This window comes from Myripristis murdjan, chromosome 11, assembly GCF_902150065.1.
Source record: "Myripristis murdjan chromosome 11, fMyrMur1.1, whole genome shotgun sequence".
In the NCBI taxonomy this organism is placed as follows: Eukaryota; Metazoa; Chordata; class Actinopteri; order Holocentriformes; family Holocentridae; genus Myripristis; species Myripristis murdjan.
In genome coordinates, this window is record NC_043990.1 from 16,924,827 (window position 1) to 16,946,053 (window position 21,227).

General features: G+C 42.1%; 2 protein-coding genes across 2 annotated transcripts; both read right to left on the reverse strand.

The window, feature by feature from the left end:
• Positions 1-269: 269 nt before the first annotated feature.
• On the reverse strand, positions 270-5,117 carry fam8a1a (family with sequence similarity 8 member A1a). The gene is made up of 5 exons (XM_030064346.1): positions 4,588-5,117; positions 4,101-4,221; positions 3,614-3,737; positions 2,188-2,327; positions 270-1,505 (listed from the first exon to the last, which is right to left on the reverse strand). Exons 1-5 carry the CDS (start codon positions 5,003-5,005, stop codon positions 1,361-1,363), a joined length of 948 nt encoding a protein of 315 aa, XP_029920206.1. The 5' UTR covers positions 5,006-5,117; the 3' UTR covers positions 270-1,360.
• Positions 5,118-18,991: 13,874 nt separating this feature from the next.
• On the reverse strand, positions 18,992-20,891 carry fabp4a (fatty acid binding protein 4a). Its single transcript, XM_030064214.1, has 4 exons — positions 20,737-20,891; positions 20,194-20,369; positions 19,994-20,095; positions 18,992-19,271 (listed from the first exon to the last, which is right to left on the reverse strand). Exons 1-4 carry the CDS (start codon positions 20,807-20,809, stop codon positions 19,218-19,220), a joined length of 405 nt encoding a protein of 134 aa, XP_029920074.1. The 5' UTR covers positions 20,810-20,891; the 3' UTR covers positions 18,992-19,217.
• Positions 20,892-21,227: the final 336 nt, after the last annotated feature.

The window sequence follows — 21,227 nt, forward strand, 5'->3', positions numbered from 1 at the left end:
ATCAAAGTGGTGAATCATTTGAAAAACATTGCAGCTTAAACACCTTGTATGCATCTGATGAACAGTTAAAGGCAATATACCATATATCTTTAAAAAAAAATGCTTGACTTGTCATGAAATTATGAATTTTTAGAGCTACTGAAACATTTTTGTTTGTCTCGACAGCAACGGTTTCCCTCCTTCTGTTTGCACCTCCACTCAGAATCTGAGTTTGATGATATTCAAACATGATACACAGTAAGAAAAAAAAAAATCCAATCACATTCAAGTAAGTGGTCATTCATTTTATGTTTAATACTGTGGACCCAGAGTATGGCTCTAAATTGAATTGCAAAGTCAACATTCTGTGTAAATAAGTCAGGAATATGCGGCCCTACATGTAATACCAGGAGACGGGAGGATTCAGGGGTTTCGTTGTGCGCAAGTGAATGACGCGAGCCGTCACATTCGGTCATGCATTTGGAGACAAACAGCGGCTCTCTGAAGGTAAAATGTTGCCCTGAGTCACAAGGTTTACAGGTCTGAGGACAGAGAACATGAGCGGGGGGGCATGAGCACAGCGTTCCCTGCGTCCGTATTACACCTTGCAGAAAACTGACAAAGTTACTCAGCACTGAACAGCGCACCACGGTGGATAGATATCAAAAGAAGACGTTTTCATAACCATATCCAGAAGCACAAAGAACAAATACAAGTATGCTTAGCATTTTTTTCCTTTGTCTTCTTCAGTTGGAGTGCTTAAGAATAATAAATATAAAACACAAAAACCAACCCATTAGAAACTGAGTTCATACTATAATTGGTTGAAGAGAAAAGAAATAGCAGACATTAAATAAACAAATAAAAACCTCTGTAAAGAACATGATTTTTTAAAAAAAAAAAAACATTATGCCGAATATTACATTATTAAGATACCACTACATAACTTAATAAAGATTAATATGTTAAATGAGGCAAGTCAGGATCTCACTGTAACTTTGACCAGCATTCTTTTGACCTGAACACACTTTTTGACTCTCAAAAATGACAATACTTCAGAAAGTTTGCTGACACTTGGACAGAATTTGCTTTTTTGTCAAATTATTTTCCCTAAACTGAGGGATGTAAAGATGTGTTCTTCTGGTTCCAGGCACTGCACCAGGCCGTGATCTGTCCCATTTTGAAGTGCAGTTAGAGTCCAACAGGTTTGATCCATTACACCACAAAGGTCCGGTGTAGAAACTGGCCGATGCAATGCTGTCTGCAGTGCTAGTCCAGGGGTAACGGCTTTTAATTTACTTCAGCATATTCAGCACAGTTGAGCACGTCACACATTGTCAATACTCCTGCCGAGTACAAGAGTCTGCGGCCGGAGGAGACGCTATCTGCCCCCCCTGCGCTGGACGACAATGGTTCCTGCCACAATGTCATAAACAGTCCTGTTGTGTTGGAAGAAGAGCAGGGTGATGAAGACAGGGAAGAGGAAGGCGATGGAGAAGTTCTTGTTCAGAGCCCGAACAGTAGAGCTGTGGCAGGCGAGACAAAACAAGAGCTTAGAACGACAATCCCCGAGGGACCAAGGTTTTGGGTTTTAATTAGGACAACAATTTTTGAGATGGCAGAGCATTCTTTGATGATGATTTTGTTTTGTTATTGAAGATGAAACTTTCTACAGACTGTCACTCCATGGCAGCAAAGTGGGGGAAGCATTTCATGTCTACTAAAATGAAAATCTCATTGGCCAAACACGACCACAGACATTACTTACTGAGGTGTTGAGATTTGGGGGTAAAATAGCATGAGATGATGTGAGTATGTTGATGTGATAGTAGGTTTGCTGCGCTGTGTATTTCACAGATTATTTTTCATGTAGTGCCAGCTAATAAATCTGTATCTGTACCTGAGACTGCAGCTGGAGCATCTGTGGTTAATTAACAGCTCAGTTTTGAACATACTTGACTGGCACGGCAACCAGGACAGATGCAACCTGACTAGCCATGCCAAATGTGCCCATTTTTAGAGTTTACCATATCCAGCTATACACATGGAAATCTTAACAGCATATTTTCAAGCAGGATTGCAGTTATTCAAACATACCAGTGGTTACTTTGTGTTTGTTCCATTGTAAATGAGCATGTCACCAGCAACCAGAACTGATTTATTGCCCAACATTTGAAAAATGACTTCATACAGAATGCTGTCACTCACGCAGAGAGGGAGACATTGGACGCCGGGACCACCAGGACGCGGTTGGGTCGAACCAGAGTGGACGTGTCACATGTCACCACCCGCAGGCCGAGCAGGAACTTCCCCGGTGTGGCTCCGCCTGCTCCCCAGATACAGATTATCTAATTGGACAAGAGGGGAAAAAAATCCAGATCAAACATCCAGTCACTGAATGCAACGTCCTATTGGCCAGGGTGCGATGCCTATTTTTTTTTTCTACTTCCTCGCTTTCACAAAACATCCTTACTGCAGGTGTTGCAGTTTGCTTTGTCGTTAACCCAAACTTTTGAGCATTTGCTGCAGTCAGACATGGCTTGGCGGCTTTGTTGTTGTTTTTCTTTCTTTAGCATTCAGAACAAATGCACGACCTCTACCAGATCAAGAACTTTGCGGCATGAGGCGGTGGTGCTCATGGGAAATGCAATCGTCATTCCAGGAAACACTACTGTTTTGTCCACAGGAGGGTGCCAAAGTGAACACAAAATTAAAGTTCCTTGTAGTTGCTTTAACCAGCCTAACCAATGGAGGCAACAAGTACAAGCCAATCAGAGGCAGAGTTTCCGCAGGGCAGGTGAGAAAAAAAATAAGGCACTTAGGAGCTATTTTTACCTTTAAAATGATCAAGCCAATAACAGGCATTATACAACAATTAAAGAGAGGATTATTTAATGATACTACTGTGACATTCAGCACTGTAAAAGTCCTTCTCTATTTTCCATAATGATCAAATTTAGATTACATTTAAAATTTAAAAATCCAAATTTTTGACAAATTACTATGTCAAAATCAGGAGGAGAAGGGAAAGTATAGATGACACTTGTCTGAAAGCAAGGCCACATGCATGTCCCTGTGCTTGTTCCCACCTGAATAAACAACCCACTGATGTGGAAGTCTAACAAGCGACCTGATGCTTGACTTCATCTCAGGCAACTATGATGGCAAGGTTGCATCACTGTCCTCTGTGGGAATCACTGTTGTGTTTCAGCAAAACTGCAGCTCTACTCCTCTCAATAGAAAAGCCAAGCATGTAGCAATGACACAAGTCCCTCTGAATGTCAATGGAAAAAATGAGGAATATTATGTATATTCCAGTCAAGTAATTTGACTAAACACTGCTTTTAAAACCCCAAAGGAGGGTGAGAGTATTTGCCACTGAGACACTCACTAATAGGCATGATTTCTTCCTTTCATATCTTTCAATAATCTCATTATTGTACAGTTAAATGCCAGCAACATCATCAGTTTGAGTACTGAATGTGATTTTGCACATGTTATCGCACACCAATATTCATACGATTTCTTATGCTGGGAAAATTCTTGGGATACTCTTTATTTGCATCCGATTAAGCCCTACCAGGTGTACACATGAGTGACTGCCGGTGTCAGGGTGGCATGAAACATGACCCACCTCATAGAAGCACACCAGCACCCTGTAGACAAGAGCCACAGCCATCATCTTCTGCAGGTCCTCCATCGACGTGTTCTCATCTATCTCCTCCACTATGAAGTGAGTAATGAATTTGGCAATGTCCCTTTAAAAATGACAGAGATGTTGCCTAGATGAAGATTGATCTGAGGAACAACAAACGAACTTTGCATAACAACAGTGACGCAAACTCTTCAGTGTTTGAAATTGCATGACAATGTAAAACCAAAATTTTGCATAACTGCAATGCAACTGCCAAAAGGTAATGACACTCATAAATATCTTGAGAAATGTTACAAATACTGCACTCAGTGTAGAAGACAGTGGTGCCAAAAGAGACTGAACTGGTTATATTCTGTGTGAATTTTAAAACTCCCCCGTATTGCCTTCATTTAGGCTTCAGGCTTGTTATGTGAGCAAATTTGCCAGTATTTGCTTTACTTTAACAGTCTGCAGTGGCTTGACTCACTTCATCCCACTCAGGTGCATGATCCACAGCACAATGGTGGCCTTCACGCAAAACAGGATAAAGAAGTCCACCGTCTCTGCTAGGAACCTCTGGAGGGGATAAGGGATGGTGTACTCCCGTCCTGACAGACAGATGGAAAGACAACTGCCCTCAGTGTATTTTATTTGATTAGGAAAGATGTCATTCTCAAATGGGACGTCTTATCACCACATTATCTAGTGTGCCCAGGCAAATTATCTAGGATCGTATATCACAAAGGCCTGAGTCAAGCTGCTAGAATTAAACAGTGGACTGAAAAAAGGAACAAACTTGAAATGACATGAAGCGAACAAGCTCGCTTTCCATATCAATCAATAGGCCTGTTACCTTCCCAGCAGAGTCGTGACGCAGCCTACACACAATGTAGTCCAAACATCACTGTGGCTTAAGGGCATTTTTGACGCTGTAAGCCAATGGCAGGCTTATAGAAGCACGAGCTGAGGCCTACCTGCTTGAGGTGGGTTCCCATTCTGCTGCTGGGCTGCCCTGGCATCATTTGGCGGAGTCGAGGTGGCAGCTGAGGTCCGCTGCTCCGCCTGGGCACCAGCCGTGTAGGGCGGCGCAGGGAAACTGAAGGGGTACGGGTAGGTGTACCAGTGTCGGGTGTCAAAGGGCTGCTGGCCGGGGGTTGGAGCAGGTGCAGCGGGTGTCTGGGCGCCTGCTCCCGGCTGAGGGAAGCTGCACGGCGGGGGGAAAGGAAAGGCAGCCAGGGCCATCCAGCTCTGCCAGTTCGCATAGCTCCAGTAATGATGCCACATCCACTGCTGCAGCCGGGCGCAGTACTCCGTGGTGGTGCTGGGCTCGGCTTGCTTTTCCTCCATTTCGGCCGTATCACGCTGGCCGTCACTTGTCGCAGCCGCAGCCATGTTCGAGCCACCGCACGAGCTCACCTAATTAGGAAGCTTAATCTATAGAAACGTCTTTCCTCCTCCAGATAATCCCCCGCTTCCTTCGTTCATGTTCGCTCTCTGCTCTGCTATGGAGGCGACACGGACGGGACTACGAGTGTCAATAAACAGGGGTTTCCGGAACCGCACAGCATCACTTTGCACACCCGAGTCGTTGAATACCATTTTGATGCAAGCCAAACGCCATCGGTGTGTATATAAAATTACAATGTGAAGGTCTAATTTACCTGCAATGGGCTTATAAGTGAAAAAACTTCCACTTTACACAAATCTCTAATAATAATCCCCCATCTTTCGTTAATGGTATAGGCCATTTAAAGGCGTATTCTGTATTTTCCTCAGTGTATGCTCAGTAACAGGTGTGCATACTGCACCGGCGCAATACTATATAAATAGGCTACTACAGGTAATTAGGGGCACTTACTGCACCAGTGGTGAAAGTTGCATCAGTAAAAGGGATGTTGCCTAATATCTGCAGACTTTTACTTCTTATTTCAGTCTTATATTTACCGTCTTTTTTCACTGAGATATGCATCTCTTCTCCCAAGATAAGTGTCCTCTGCCCTTGTTATTGATATATGTTACATATATCCTGTTACTTCCATGTAGGCTACACCCTCAAATGCTGTCTCATCATGGCAGTATTGCAGTCATTGAAACCGGTATTGTTACATGGACAACACCTTATTTCACATTTTCCATGCTTGTGAATATCAAGAGTCAAATAGTCTCTTGCACAGAGGTAAAATGGCCGAGTAAGAATGACAAATATTTGGGCAAAGACTGTTGACTTAAGGGGACAATTCAGCTTTTGGTTGGGCCCTGCTGAAAATATTCATACAGTAGCTTTAGGGAATAATAGATACCTGCTACTATTCTTAATGTAATACACCCAAATACGTTAAAATACGAAGAAGAAGAAGAAGAAGAAGAAGAAGAAGAAGAAGAAGAAGAAGAAGAAGAAGAAATAGAATGGTTGACTAGTTTTTAATCAGTATTTAGTGTTGACTATTTCCTCTTAGTTAACTGAGACTTAAAAAAAAATTGGATGAGGTTTTTTCTGCCATTTATTTGTGCTTCTACTGTGTTTTCATACACTACACTACACTACACACACACACACACACACACACACACACACACACACACACACATACAAATACATACTTAGAATGGCAACCAGAACTGAATTAGAGTCCAGTTCAGCTTCTACTCTTTAACAGAAGTACACAATAGCGGTGATTTATGAAGGAGAACTTTATACTCCTGACAGTGATGGTTCCCTTGCTCAAAGAAGAAGAAGCGTGTCAGATTACAAAGTGTGTCAGATTACATCTGACACGCTTTGTGTATCATCTACTTAAATTCCAGGGCAATTTGTTAACAGGGTAGTTATAACTGTTGAATTTTAAAACGGCAAGCACTATGTTGAAGCTAAATCAACATACTGGGTCAGTTTATATCAATGAATTAAACTCATCAGTTCAGCTGAAACTGGTAACTTCTCAGTGGAACTTGACAGGCAGACAAACGACTTCCTTTTTTAAGATTAAGTGTCTTTCTTGTTTATGATAGTGAATGATTTTCATTTTACATCCACATAATAATGAGACAAGTAAGCACGAAAAGGCGAATATGCTGCAGCATATTTTGTCACCAGCGTGTTGAGGTGAATCCCTCCCAGGTGGTCCTAAACTTTCCAGCTTGCACCACAAGAGAGCAGCAGAGGCCTATTAATCCAAATTAATAGTACGGCATCAGAGTCAACTACACTTTAAAGTAGGTGCATTTTGGAGCTCATTTAGGAGACATAAGCAAATATTTTGCTTCTGACTCTATTTATTCCCCGCCATAAATGATAGCTTATTTAGATTTATAGAGGGAGGAAGAGCTTTCATTCGTTATAAACTTTGCTTCTGAACTTGCAGCCGGTTGATGGACCCCCAACAATTCAGTAGTCTGACACAGGGGCCATTGGGGTCAAAACTCTCCATAAAAGCTGCTCCGGATATGGCTTTGATTTCAAAGACCTGCTGGCTGGTCAGCTGATGAAAAGCTATGTTTTGCCCCCCAACACAAACACCCCTCTCTCCCCCTCTCCCCCCCTTGTCTTTACACACACACTATAACCCCCCTCCTCACCAGTATCTCTCTCATTTCTCCCCTCTCTCCTTCTAATTTTCGCTCTCTCTCTCTCTCTCTCTCTCTCTCTCTCTCTCTCTCTCTCTCTCTCTCTCTCTCTCTCTCTCCCTCTCTCTCTCTCTCCCTTTAGTCCCCCTCCTCTCTGATTAAAGGGACGATGAGGGGGGGTGGGGGTGGGTGTATTTGCTGACTTGGCTGGCCCGACTCTGTGGGTTAGGTGTTAGCTCTGCCAGTTCTAAATGACTATGCCGAGCCCAATGAATAGAGCCAGTGAGGCGGACGCCAATCGGACCCCAATGAGCGTTATCCCTGTCGACAGAGGCCATACGATGACTGGGCCCAAAAGTAATCAGGCCCAAATAAAAGCTGCATCCAGCAAACGCTGACCCCCATAGAACCTGCCACCCTGAGGGGATTAATGCTGTGGAGGTGTGTGTGTGTTGGCAAGAGGGGGGGTATGGACAGGGAGCGGGTACTGTATGGGTGTGCATGTGTGTATGTGTGTGTGTGTGTGTGCAGATGGATGGGTTTTTACTGATCACTATCACACAGGTAGCATTCACCATCAACAGAGAGCATTGAACGCTGCACAGAGATCAGTCTCAGGAGAAATGCACTCAAAGTTAAGGGTTTCTTGTCCACGCATTTCCCCAAAATGTTCCCGTTGAGCTGCTGCTGACTGAATGAGAGAATCCCAAAACACCATTTCCTCCCCCACCATTTCAGCGACAATTGTGCATACTATAGCTGCATTGCTTTTAAAATGGCCTCTGTGTGGTAGCCTATGGGTCGTTTTCATTTCAATATAAAGATGTAACTGATGCAATTTAAGTTGTTTGGTATTGTTTCATGGCTTTATTATCACACATTTTTGCAGTGACTTTGCTTTCATATTTGGAGCTTTCAGAGTGGAGCCCTGCGATGGACTGACGACCTGTCCATGGGGTTTCCCTGCCTTCTGCCATGCATGCTGGGACAGGCTCCAGCCCCCTGCTATTCTGATAAGTGATTATGGAAAATGGATGGATGGATGGATGATGGATCTCTGGGATCTTGTCCTCAAGGTTGGGACAGCCTCTGCTCTGGCTTACTGCCAAACCATTTAGTCACATCACTCTTTCACTTCTATTCAATCTACACCAGCTGATTCATCACCTGCAAAGCAAGTGTGTGTTCACCATGCATGCGGTCATGATGTATGTACAAATTCACAATATACTTGCATTAGGAAACAATAAAGGACATAGTTGGAAAACAGGATATGCTAAATAAAAGCCACACTGAGCATTTTTGCTGCTTAGACATCTAATCATCTACGGTACCGCTTAGATTGCATAAATAGCATTTCCTAAGGTATTTGACAAAAATGAAGCATTATCTGGTACATATGGACTTCTATGGTGCTTACTTTTTATTTACATAGCCAAAAAAGATCCTGGGCTATATCAGATGCTGAAATGACATCTCTTGCTCAGTGGGATACATTAGGTCATAACAGAGGGGTATCTAGTGGGCACACTGCCATATGGCGTCAACCTTAATCTAATCTATCCTTACTCTTTTTGAGTCAACAGAGGTTAATATTACAGTGAGGGTTATGAAATGCACATCTTTCAGGACGCTGTGGATCAGACAGATGGGTGTGTGGTGCATTCACTGACCTAAAGTTCACCGATTTAAAGTTCTTGTAAATAGGGTTACTGTGCCTGTGCAGGATGTGTAACATGCCACTAGACATGCACTATACGAACAAGGTCGCCAAACAACGGTAATGACTCAGAGAGGTGCTGTGTGAACTTGTCTGACTTTGTGTTTAGTCTCAATGTGTATCTTTTAACTGAATTCCAGTCCTAATGTGCACTCTTCTGACGATTCTGGGTACTTGAATGACCAAAGGCTCCTTTTTTTTTTTTTTTTTTTTTTTTTTTTTTTTTTTACATGGTCAGCAGATGTTTGTGATAGGTATGCAGGCTGTCTCTTTCTGCACAATGTTTTTTCATGCAAAAGGAGATCTATTGGGGGGCTGGAGGCAAATGACATAACAACTATGATCAATACTTCAGAGCTGAGTATTGTATAAATACTTTGATGGTGAAACCTTTCACCATTTAAAGATTTTACATCACAGGTTGGAGTCTAAAGTACATTCTCAGGTTTCTGGATTAGGAAGCCTGTTCTTGATGTACAATAAAGCTGATTACATTTTCTTGCAACACAGAGAAATGACACATAAATCTTAAATTGCACGGTATCCCCTTTGTAGTGTGTTAATTGTCAAAAGCAACAGATTACGGTGATTTATGTGGATAACTCCTACAATCACATGGCCTCAGTCTATCTTGGTGGAATTCAGCCACAGTTTACATATAGGTGCTACAGATAACTGTGTGTCTCTGGTGTCAGCACGCAATTATCTGAAACCCTTTAAAAAAAAACACTTTAAGGGAGGGCGCTTCAAATGAATCACCCAGATAAGTAAGTCAGAAAGTCTGGTGAGAAACATTCCACGTCGGGTTATTCAAGATTTTGATCCGCACAGACACTGGCCTCTGTCTTTGCTGATGCAGTTTTTATGCTGACCTGTTGCCTTGTAAAGCCGCACACTTCTTGAATCTCTTAGTGCAGACAAAGGTTAGTGTGCATTGACTCAGGCCAGTCAGAATGTGTCCAGTGGGTTGCATTTTAAAGAAATGAACAAAGCATTCGTCAATCCTCTGGAGAATGTGGCGAAAGGGGGCCCTGACCTCTTGTTTTGCAGGGGGGAGGTCATGTGATTTATGTAATACTGTATTACAAGTGAAACCATGGATGTCACGGTTTCTTAACAAACCTCAGGCTCAGACACTGTACCACAGAGCAAGAGGAATTCCAGTAGAATGTGACTTGGGCATTTTATGTCTCAAGTATTATTGCACAGTGTCAAATAGAATTTCCATCAATTGATTTTGTACAGAGCTGAAAGAATCTATGAAATATAATTTACACGATCATTCCTTTACTTTTGCTAATGACTGTTTCAACAAATCAGTTTCATTCTGTCAGATTTATCGCCTCATGCTCACAGATTGCAGTGTGGAAAAGACTGAGCTGAGTAAAGCAATGCGAATTGAAAACTGTTTCACTTGCTGAGGCAGCAGAGGGAAGTCCTCACTACCTTTTGCTCATGGAAAAGAAAAATCCCTCAGAGGTTTTGTTACTTTGCCTTATACATTTCACAGTGAGAACCAATTAAGTGAATTATGTCTGCTTCCTTGGAGCCCTGACAGGAACACCCAAGGGGAGAGCGAGTTACGAAAGCAGAACAGGCCTGTCACTGCACTCCCACCCGCTAGTGCCTCTTTTTCAAACCCATTCCCCTCATCTTCTTCCTTTTCTTCATCTCCTTATCCCTCACCTCCTTCTTTTTATTTTCTGCAGCTTTAACTCTCCATCAGCCACCCACCCTCTCCCCATGCTGGCACACTGTGGTGAGGAGGTAAGAGGTCTGGCCATGTGAGGCTGCCCACCACCCTCTTCCTTCATCCTGTTGTTTTTCTTTTAACTTTTTTACTCACTTTACTACCTTTCCCCTCTTTTTTTCACCTCATACTAATCCTCTCTCTCCCCCTTTCTTTCTCATTTCATTTCTGCCTCCCTCTCATTTTCCCACACCATCCAACTTTACCTCGTCTCCCTGCACAAGGCATGGAGAAAAAATAGGATTTACTTCACTAAATTTCAAAGCAGCTGTCATTTGACACCTGTAGTTGCCATTTACTTTGAAAGAAAAGTGAACATTATATAGAACATGCACTTTTAATCTTCATGCTTAAAGTGCTTAATACCAAATACTTAAACATTGCAATACTGAATGGAGAACTGCTATATTTTACCAGCGTCTTGTCTATATCTTGTCTGTATCTTATGTATGTTTATACATAAGCAGTGGATATTTGTTCACTTGTTTCACTACATCTGATCTTTCACTCCCTCTGTTTTGACCAAAACCACTATCCCCGTCACCCCCTCTCTCCCCCGTCTTCTCTAATGGGAGAGGTAAGTGTTGGACACTTGGCTCCATGCAGGATCCTCCCTGCCTCTTAGTCTTAGTCACATGTTCCACTCTCCCTTCTGCTTTTTCTGCATCAAAAGTTCCTGACGAGACAAAGAGCCAGTCGACCCACTGAGGGTGCTTGTTTGTTTTGCATGCAGCTGTGCAGTAGAGTTGTTTCCCGGTGAGTTTCACACGGGCGTCGACTCAAACAGCTGTAAACCCACAGACCTTAGATTTATCATCTTGTACAGGCTTAATAGGTTAATACAGTCTTACAAATACATTAGCAAATAGCTGTGGCTGCCTCTTGGCTTTTACAGCGTTAAGAGCACATTGGCCATCCATGCATTGTCACTAAGGCAATGGAAGTTAAGCCTATGAAATGAGAACTTTATCGACTCCGTTTGGAGAAGACTGAGCTTTGTTGTGGTTTAATAAATCTCACTTGAAGAGGTTAAGGGGGTTAGCTGGTGTGCCTTTATGCTGTTGAAAGGCCTTGTTTACAAGGCACTTGGAGAAAGGTCAGCGAGTGACTGATGGCTTCCGTTTTCCTCCCGCCTATCACAGCCACTGGTTATCTCTCCAGTGCATTGTGGGGAAGTGCGTGTTCTGTACAGTGCATTTCAGTATCCATTGAGCCAGTTTTCCCCATGGTCTATTGTTTTTAGAAAAGATGCAGCTTCCTAAGACAAGGGCTATTTACAGAATTGTCTGCCATAACTGTCTGCTCGCAATCAGTGCCAAAGTGTAAAATCAATTATTGTATCATACATTGACGTGCCAAGCAAGTAATACACAGATTAGAGCTTGTATGAGCCAATTATAGTTTCATTTTGTAGACTCACTTTGCATTGGACAGGATCATGTTTATTTTGTTTCTTCCATTGCCGAGTCTACATAGCACACTTGGCTCTGAATATGATATTCCTAAAGAGGTGACACACATCCTCTGCTCTCTAACAGAGGTTGGTTTAACCCCTTGTCTGTGGAGAGTCTCAGTCGTCCAAGTCATGATATGCAAGTAAAGTTCAGTTCAGAACTGAAGAAGCTTCTTGGTGGAGAAGCGAAACGTCTTCAAAAACCTACTATCAAGTCCGGTTGACCTTGATTTAACTTTATTTGCGTTTAACCCCTTGTTGACGTTGTCTTTTGTGAGGAATCAAGCCTCTGTAAATCCTACTAATTCCTCTCACAATGCTGATCACAGGGGCACATTCACACTGAGCTGCAGCAGCTATTAACAGCAATCAAAATATTGTATGCTGTGTGTTTCATTGGAGGTAAAAGTGAAGTACGGAGCGACTATTGAGCATCAAAGTCCACACATTTCTCAACATCGTGTTATCTGTCTCTCTCTGCAGTTGCATAGCCTAAAAAATGTGTGCCATTGAAATCAGGGCAGACAAACAGAATGTTCTGACCTTTAGAATATCAACACTATTGAACTATACCACCTGCATTAGAAGGTCAGTGTGTGTGTGTGTCTATGTGTGTGTCTGTCTGTGTCTGTGTCGACTTACTTATGGTGTACAAACCACGACAAGGTAGTAGTTCTCCATGACTATCCAGTGAGATGCTATGAATTCTTACTTTTTCCATAATCATAAGAGAGTGGGGGAAGGGACTGATCGCTGTATCGTCTGGCACAAAAGAACAAGCCACTCTTCCGGCAGTGAAGCACAATCAGGCTCCAGACAGTGTGAAGTCTGTGACCTGCTCTGAACTTTCCACTGGCAGGTCATTCATATTCATTGTGGAAGGTCTGACTTGAAGTGATTTTTTTTTTTTTTTTTTTCTAATTTTACTTACTTATTTTTAATTTAAGGTTGATTTTGTGTGCTTTACATGAGGACAGGCATGGATTATAAAAGTGTCCCGACTTACTTTGGTGTAAGTTTTAAGGCACGTAAAAACAAAACCCAGACTTGAAACTATGAAAGTAGTTCTGCAGATGCTTGTAAATGCTTCTAGATACTTATAAACAGTAGTGTAGTGGAGAGAATACATGGCTATACCAAGTATACCCACCTCTTTTTCTGGAAATTTAGGGAATACCCATCTATCAACCTAATAACCACTGAACTATATAGGAGAGTAAATCCATGTCTCCTGGGTCATCTACTTTCCTACTTTGTAGGCTTATACTCACATCATCAATTATCACTACAGCACTGCTTATTAACAAAGAGAATATAGTGCCTTTCCCCTCCTTTCAGTGAAGAAGACACCCCACTTTTTTATATTACACACATTGATCAATCTGAAATTGATTACCTGTAATAAAACGCAGGCTTTGATGCAGAAAGGGCAGTACCAAACATCACCATAATCAAAAACAGATGTACTAGCTGGCTGAAAAATGTTTTTTTTTCTGATTCCCAAGGGGTTTTGTTTTGTTTTGTTTTTCAAGGAAAGTGTTCCACATTGGTCTTAAAGGATAAACTATTGAGCCAAATACTTCTATTTCTAAGCTTCAATCATTTCAGTTAGTGCACCAAGACAAGTAAAAAATGAATAAATATATAAGCATTTTGAGTCTTAATGGCACAAGACCTCGGTTTATCAGGGTTAAGAACAAGTTTGGGACTGTTAGTGATGTCAGAAATATATCACAGGCACATTAGTTTGCTTAAATTAGGAGCGAATGGCATTCAATATTGTGTCATCAGTGCAACAGCGAATATTATAGTGCAGTGATGGAAAGGCTATATTAGGGTGAATAAAAGTGGACCACGAATAGATCCTTGTGGGATACCTTTACTAATGCCAGTAGGGCTTGATTTGATATCATCACAAACAATACTAAGACTTCTCCTTGAAAAATAAATGAGAAATGAAATTAAATGTAATAAATAATATGAATAATAAATAAGAATAATAAAGAATGCATGATATGAACAAACACATAGCAACTGTGGTGAGACCGCCTGCTTTCACACACACACACACACACACACACACACACACACACACACACACACTCCAATTTCTTTGACGCAGAGATCACCCCATTCCCAGCCCCCCTCACCACTATCACCACCACCAGATTACAGATCACATGTCCTGTCACACAGTAGCCACAGGAGGAGACGTGGATAAGCCCAACACACTGAAGTTTTGAGGTGGAGAAAAGCAGAAACTACCTACACTTTCTGCTGACTTACTTTTTATCAACCAAACAGGCACTTCTATGTCTGTTTTTCAGCAGAGTTGCATAAGCACAGGCACACAGACCCCAAAAAATCGGCAGATAAATAAACACACACACACACACACACACACACACACACACACACACGCACACACACACTAAAATAGGGGAACTCCATATGTTTGTATATCAGAGTATCAGAGTTTGTCTACTATAGGAGCTGATGACTGTGACGTTCCCTGGGGAGAAGCATTGTGGTAGGATGTATATATAACCTTACTTTAAAGACTTCCTTCATCCTTCCTGTGGCCTACAGAGTCGCTCATGGGGTCACTAAGCTAAGGGTTCTTGACAGGAAGCCAAAACTCCTGCCGGGCTGACTTGAAAAAGGTGACCCTTTATTTTCTGTTCAAAGGCAAAAATGCTTTGTCTCATAAACACAGGCCTTTAGAACTTAGTATATTTGGATTTTGCTCTACAACCCTTGCTCCATTTGTGGTGTTTTGAGAACAACACCAGGTCTGATAAACATGTCTTTTAAGAGTGCTATATTTACGAGGTTCTCATGAATTATTCTCTATTAAGTTCATTTTATTGTTTGAAGATTAGGTGTGCTGAGTCCGCTGGGTCATCAAGATGTAAGAGTCTAATACACACTGATTTTCACAGTGAATGCCACCACTCTTGTTTTTGAAAACTGAATACAACCACTTATTGCCCATCATCTTATGTTCCTATTTGTTTGCCTGTTATAATTCATACAGAAGGTAGTTTCAGCCAAGATGGTCTAAGACTCCAATAATGCTTTGCAAGTTGTGTTTTTTTTTTTTTTTTTTTTGTCCCTGCTCTGTAGGTGCTGCTGACCTCTGACCTCCCCATCTAGGGAAGCTTGAGAACAGAGAATTCAGGAAATATAATCCTGGTCTATCCCACCTTATTGCCAATATACATATATATGAACATATGACAAGTATATGTCATGATATTTTATTTGTAACTTCTTAAATCCTGCCTGTCCCATCAGTGGATTCACTGTTACAAATTCAGTCTGCATAGCCGAGCTTTGTGCAAACATGCACAATTTTATTTTATGGCAATGGTTTCCAGAGATACCAAATATGCTGTGCTGAATTACAGGGAATTGTGTTTAAAATTATGTGCAAGATCTAGATATTTTCTATATGATGTAATAGTGCAGCCATAAAACAATGCTGTTTTATGTTTGAATGTTTCACTCACTAATGGTGTAATGTAGCTTCAGTGAAGTGTTGCAACCAGCAGATATAGCTATGTGACCCTGTTATATAACACAGAAAAAATGCTTTTTCTAACATTGAAGCTACTTAAGAAGAAAATTGAGGGGAAATAAGTGTTCAACCAGTTAAATTACCTAACAAACGTAACAGTAACTACTAGATTTTACTGTAAAAGGTGGGTGCAATTGACCCAGTCCAGCAGCCTACACTGTAATCCTTGATCCAAAACAGTATCTGTGTCTTCCTGGAATCCCAGACACATCTCTCCAAGTGTTTTGGGGAGGTAAAAGAACAGTGTGACTCTGTGTGACTAGACAGGGCTCATCTTGCATAACATCCAGAGGGTTGTTGATGAAATTGGAGTTCACTCCAAAGTATTACTGGATTGTGAGGCTCAATGAAACGAGAGCTTGTTGCGTGGCAACCAGCCTCCCCTACTGTTCTGTGGGGCCTCGACTGACATAGTTCAGCCCAGCTGCTCAGTTGCCCTTGGAGACTGATCTAAGGTCAATATAGGTGCTGTGGCCTCTGAGGAGGGGATTGAGGTACATCTCAGTGCTTGGGCATGCACTTCCCGGCTTAATTCCTCCATCACCTCCTCAGTGAAGTGCATCTAGCTGGAGGATGATCCCAAGGTCATCCCTTCCCTCTGGCCGAAAGTTGAGCCGAAACACACAAAGACAGACTGTGGTATTTGTATTGGAGGTTTAGTAGGGCCAGTCTGCCCTGTCTGTTTTGACTTGACTTTCCCTTAAATCAGTGTGGTTCAGACTCAACACCAGGCCAAAACGTTGAAGTTGACATTGGAGTCAAGACTGTTCCTGACCGACAGAAGGTTTTCAGTTGCATTCTTCAGTTTGTGATTGAGTGAAGTGGTAAAATGGTTCATCTAGAGTCTGCTCATCTCCGCATCACCAGCTGTATCAGAATTGAAGCTCTAATAATCGAGTGTGCCTTTAGCCGTAGTGCAGCATGAAAGGTGTTTACTTTGTGTGTGAGTGTATCTTATGTATGCCAAGCACAGGCAGAGGAAGGGTGTAAACGTGACAATGGAGTGGAGTTTTCCAGATGTTATGTAAAGGATGTGAGTTCATTCTTGTACTATCCAAGACAATCTTTCTTCAAACAAAACAACCCCAGTGTCAACAAGATATCCCTGTGTATCAGTCATGAGAACACACTTAAACACACACGCACGCATGTGCACACACATACATACACAGAAGTACAGGATTCACATTTAGGCTGACATCTACATATATACAGTATATTCAAATGCATACATGCCTTTGTATGCATTTTTGTGTGCATGACAACTATCGGCGTCACAAAAAGTGAAGCAGTACGACAACAGCAGGGGATAACACAGACACTGACACATTTACAGTGAACTCATCACACACACACAAACACATCCTGGCCTGTGCTGTGTTGTTTTTTGCAGTCTTGCTCCATAAAACTAAGTCTCAGTGGGCCTCTGGCTATCTTGTCCCTTCCTGAGCTGTTTCCTATACTAGTCCTCACTCTGAATCCACCTCTGTTCATTTAAGGTCTGCCTCTCTGAGCTGTGGGCAGCACAGGAAGATAGGACGTTTTCCTGTCCTGCAGAAAATGTCCCTTTCCATCCTGCTGCACCTTGGAGCAGAGAGGTAATCGCTGCTCGGTGCACTCTGATCATGCTTGAGACCGGAATGTGCTGTGCGGTCCGTGCCGATACTCAAATATTGATGCATCAAAGTGTGTCTAGAAAGAAGTGACAGAAAAAATGCCTAAAGTCATTATTGATTCTTGAAGAATGTGACTGCATCATTGCTATTTTGTTCAGCTGTCAACATATTCAGTCGTCTTTCCAAGTTTTTTTTTACTGTAAACACTTGAGGAACGGCATGGGCCCTCAATGCAAACTCTTGGATCTCTGACATAAATCGGGGAGGCGTTGTTCTTCCTTGTTCCCCACAGTTTCCCAAACAAAGTGATGGGGCTGCCTGTGGAACACAAGCACTGCACCTGTAAGTCAATCTGTAGCAGATGTGATCTTTCCTTGCTGGTTGTGAGAGAAAATATCATGTAGGCTACCTAGTGTGCTTTCATATTGTGCACACAGACAGACAGACAGCAGAAGAATAATGCATACAGTCTTACCAACCGCAGAAGCTCTCACAGATGAATTTTATCAAGACTGTTTTTTGTTTTTTGGCCTCTTTTAAGAGAAATTCCATCTGTTTCATGGCTAAACAAGGGGGGAAACACTCTAAATCTGATTTGTGCTTGGTTAGAGAGTACGTTTTTCACTTGTTTACGCTGCAATCTGAGTGGTTCAGAAAGCTTAGTGGTAAACTCCTTGAATGAATGAGTAAAAAGGCAGTAAAAGCTCAGCCCATGACACACTAACAAACTCTAGCACGGTGACCTTTGCTCCCTGTCCACTGCGATGTTCTCATCCACTTGGCATCTCCCCCACAGTTCAAGCTTTGTACGTCCTCGCCTGCCGCCAGAACAATTGTCCAAGCTAAAGAGAACAGTCTGTTGGCCAACACTTTCACCTGTTTCAGCTGTTTTGGCCATTAGGTCCAATCAGTGCTATCGCCTCGCTTTCCTGCCATGGGAAAGTGGCCGTCGCCTCTGGAACAATCCCCCCCTGCCACAACACACACACATACACACAAACACACACACACACACACACATATACTTGACCAGTGACCAACGGGAGGGGACGTCTATGCAGGGGACCCACAATGCCTCTGGTTTCTCCATGTACAGCTGCCAGTACATGCGAAATGGGAAATGTTCAACCTCCCAAAAAAGGAAGAGGCAGTACATTTCCTCACTGACCCCTCTGCACGATGCTCTCAGGACATTTTCTAAAAGCATGCACATTCCTCTGGGAGTCCCTGCTAACTCAATAGTATATCATCAGAGAAGCTGAGGGTTTGCCTCTTGACCTCCAAGTGAACTGTCCTGAAGAATAGGCTTGGACCCTCTCGCCTTTGTCTTCTGATGAAAATAAGGAAGTATTACAGCCCAGTACATGCCAAAGTGGCTGCAAGAATGTTGATTGCCTCATTAGCGAATACCAAATGGAGAATGATTGATATACTGTACACCACATGGCAGTAATGGGGGAAAAAAAACCCGTAAATGGTCAGGAAATCAGTCTCCCAGATTAGCTGGTATGTTACCATTATAGCTGCATTCCCCAGAAAGTGTACTTTGGATCCCAAATTTATTTTGACATGCATTCAAGAATGTTTTGATTTGGCCATTATACCATTACAAAAAAAAAAAAAAAAAAAAGACCAGTGAGTGACTGACATAAACTGTAACATCTAACAACAGCAAGTAAACTCACACTGGCACCATTTTGACAGTTTTTTCCATTATTTTTATTCAAATCATCACAACAATTCTTTTAACCGAATGAATCATGTTGGAGTACAGGGGCATAGAAATTTGCTTTGGCAACACAATGAAGATAAGAATAGAAGGATCAATTACACGCCATCACTTTATTTTGGTTTGTGCTCATTGAACTGAGCCTGTCATTCCACCAATGCATCCATCAGGGGGTTAAAGGGGGGGGTCCCATCACACCTCCTTCACGTACGTCCTCACAGCGACCACGTCTCCCATCCTGCATTTCTGTGGACAGAGAGATCATGTGAGGTCAGGCCGTGCAGATGCGGTGCGGGCAAAGACACATTCCAACATATGCTTTGAGTTTGCATGGGTAGGAAAGTTATGTTGCAGCTGACATATATCACGATGATATTCCTAAAATTCCTCAAGCATTCCTCCCTAGTTGATAGCACTCACTTTATCGTACTTTATGGTATATTTGTAAATCTCCTATGACTTTAATATTCCTATAGGGAATTGCAATTGCATTAATGGTTCTGTGCATACTGAAACTACATGGAAAATTTATAGTGATTTAGTACTTATGGTGTTTTTTATGTTGTTGTTTTTTATTTATTAAGTTGTTTTATTATGATTTTCTGTGGCACAATTTTTCAGTCTGTAATAGATGCATGACATTAAGTGATATCTGTCTAGTATCATTATATAATGGAATAACAGCACTTTTTTAATCTCATAAGAGTGTGTGCAAATTTATTCAGATGGGATTGGGAAACACAGATAGCAAAGTTGACAGATCATGAACAAATTAAATAAATATGAGCATTTTTATCTCCTATGGATTTTCAGATCAGTTATCAAAATAATTTTCCATGGAAAGATTAATGAAAAAGCGGGCTTATGAATGATGAGAAACTGCAAAAATTGCAAAACAGTGTATATATTAATTAAATGTTGTGTAAAAGTCGTGGGAACTGATTTGTGCAGTGAAAACATTTCCTTACCGCTATCAATTTTCCATCTGTGACTTCCCTCTCAATATTTGTTTCTTTGCCATCCCAGCTCTGTTTCTGCACAAGTTTGCCGTTTTCCAGGGTCACCACGGTCTGCAGGGTATAGAACAGACACATGCTGTTAATTCCAACACAGAAAAAAAAAACTCCGGCCAAATAACTCACGCTGTGTTTTTCTGCCTGGGACTGACCGTTGTCTTCCTGTCGTCTGCGGTCGTTTCGTCGAAGGGCTCATTGAGCTTGAATTTGATTTCGGTTGTTTTGAAAGTACTTTGAGACTTCATGCAAATATTTCCTTGCTCGTCCAGCGTCACCACCAAGTTGGGCTTGGTCCGATTCCCCACCTGGCGGGTTGCAAATCCCACACCTGCAGGGCGGGAGGGCAAGAAATAATAAATGACAGAGTGATGCCAGATGGTATAAAATATAACGATGAGCTGCTCAAACTACAAGAATTCCATATTTTGACGATTAGTTTCATTTTGTTCATCCAGGGAAATCTTAAGGACTCAGTGCAAGCAATCCAGAAAATGGCACAGTAATTCTACCAATATTATAGCAAAACTACAGCATATATAAATAATTCATGAAAGTATAGCACCATAGGAGATTAAGAAAGCCTTAGGGAATATGATAGGGTCACCGTAAGCTCAATGTTGTAAGAAAATGCATATGAATAGCCTTCTCTGGTGATTTCTTTTTTAATCAGGGATATAAATCACATATTGTCCTACCAATTGCCTTCATGTAGTCATCGAAGTTCTCACTGGAGATCATCTTCCACGTCCCAACAAACCTCTCAACCATGTTTGCAGCTGATGTGATATCCTCAACAGCCAGGGGAGTCGCTCCGGATTCAACTGTCTTCCAGTGTGAACGGCTGCAAAGCGTTTTTAAGGGACCAGTCCGACACCCTGCGCGGCCCGGCGGCCCAATCGCGGCCCGCCACGTCACAGCATCCCTGTTCCGCAATTTCCTGTGGACTAAATTGGACTGGGTGAAAGGGTTTTGTGGAGAGGAGACTCATCTAAACTGTGTGCCAAATTACATTAAAGCCTACTGTGTTGGAGGTCGAGGCTTGCATAATGTTCTCCCAAAGGCTAGAATGGTCTGTTTTATCAGGGAAATGGTTCACTAAACAAGAACACATGGCCCTCGACTAATCATGGTACCGCTTTCCAGCTACAGCCTCTAATGTAGACTACAACAGACATGAGACAAGAGA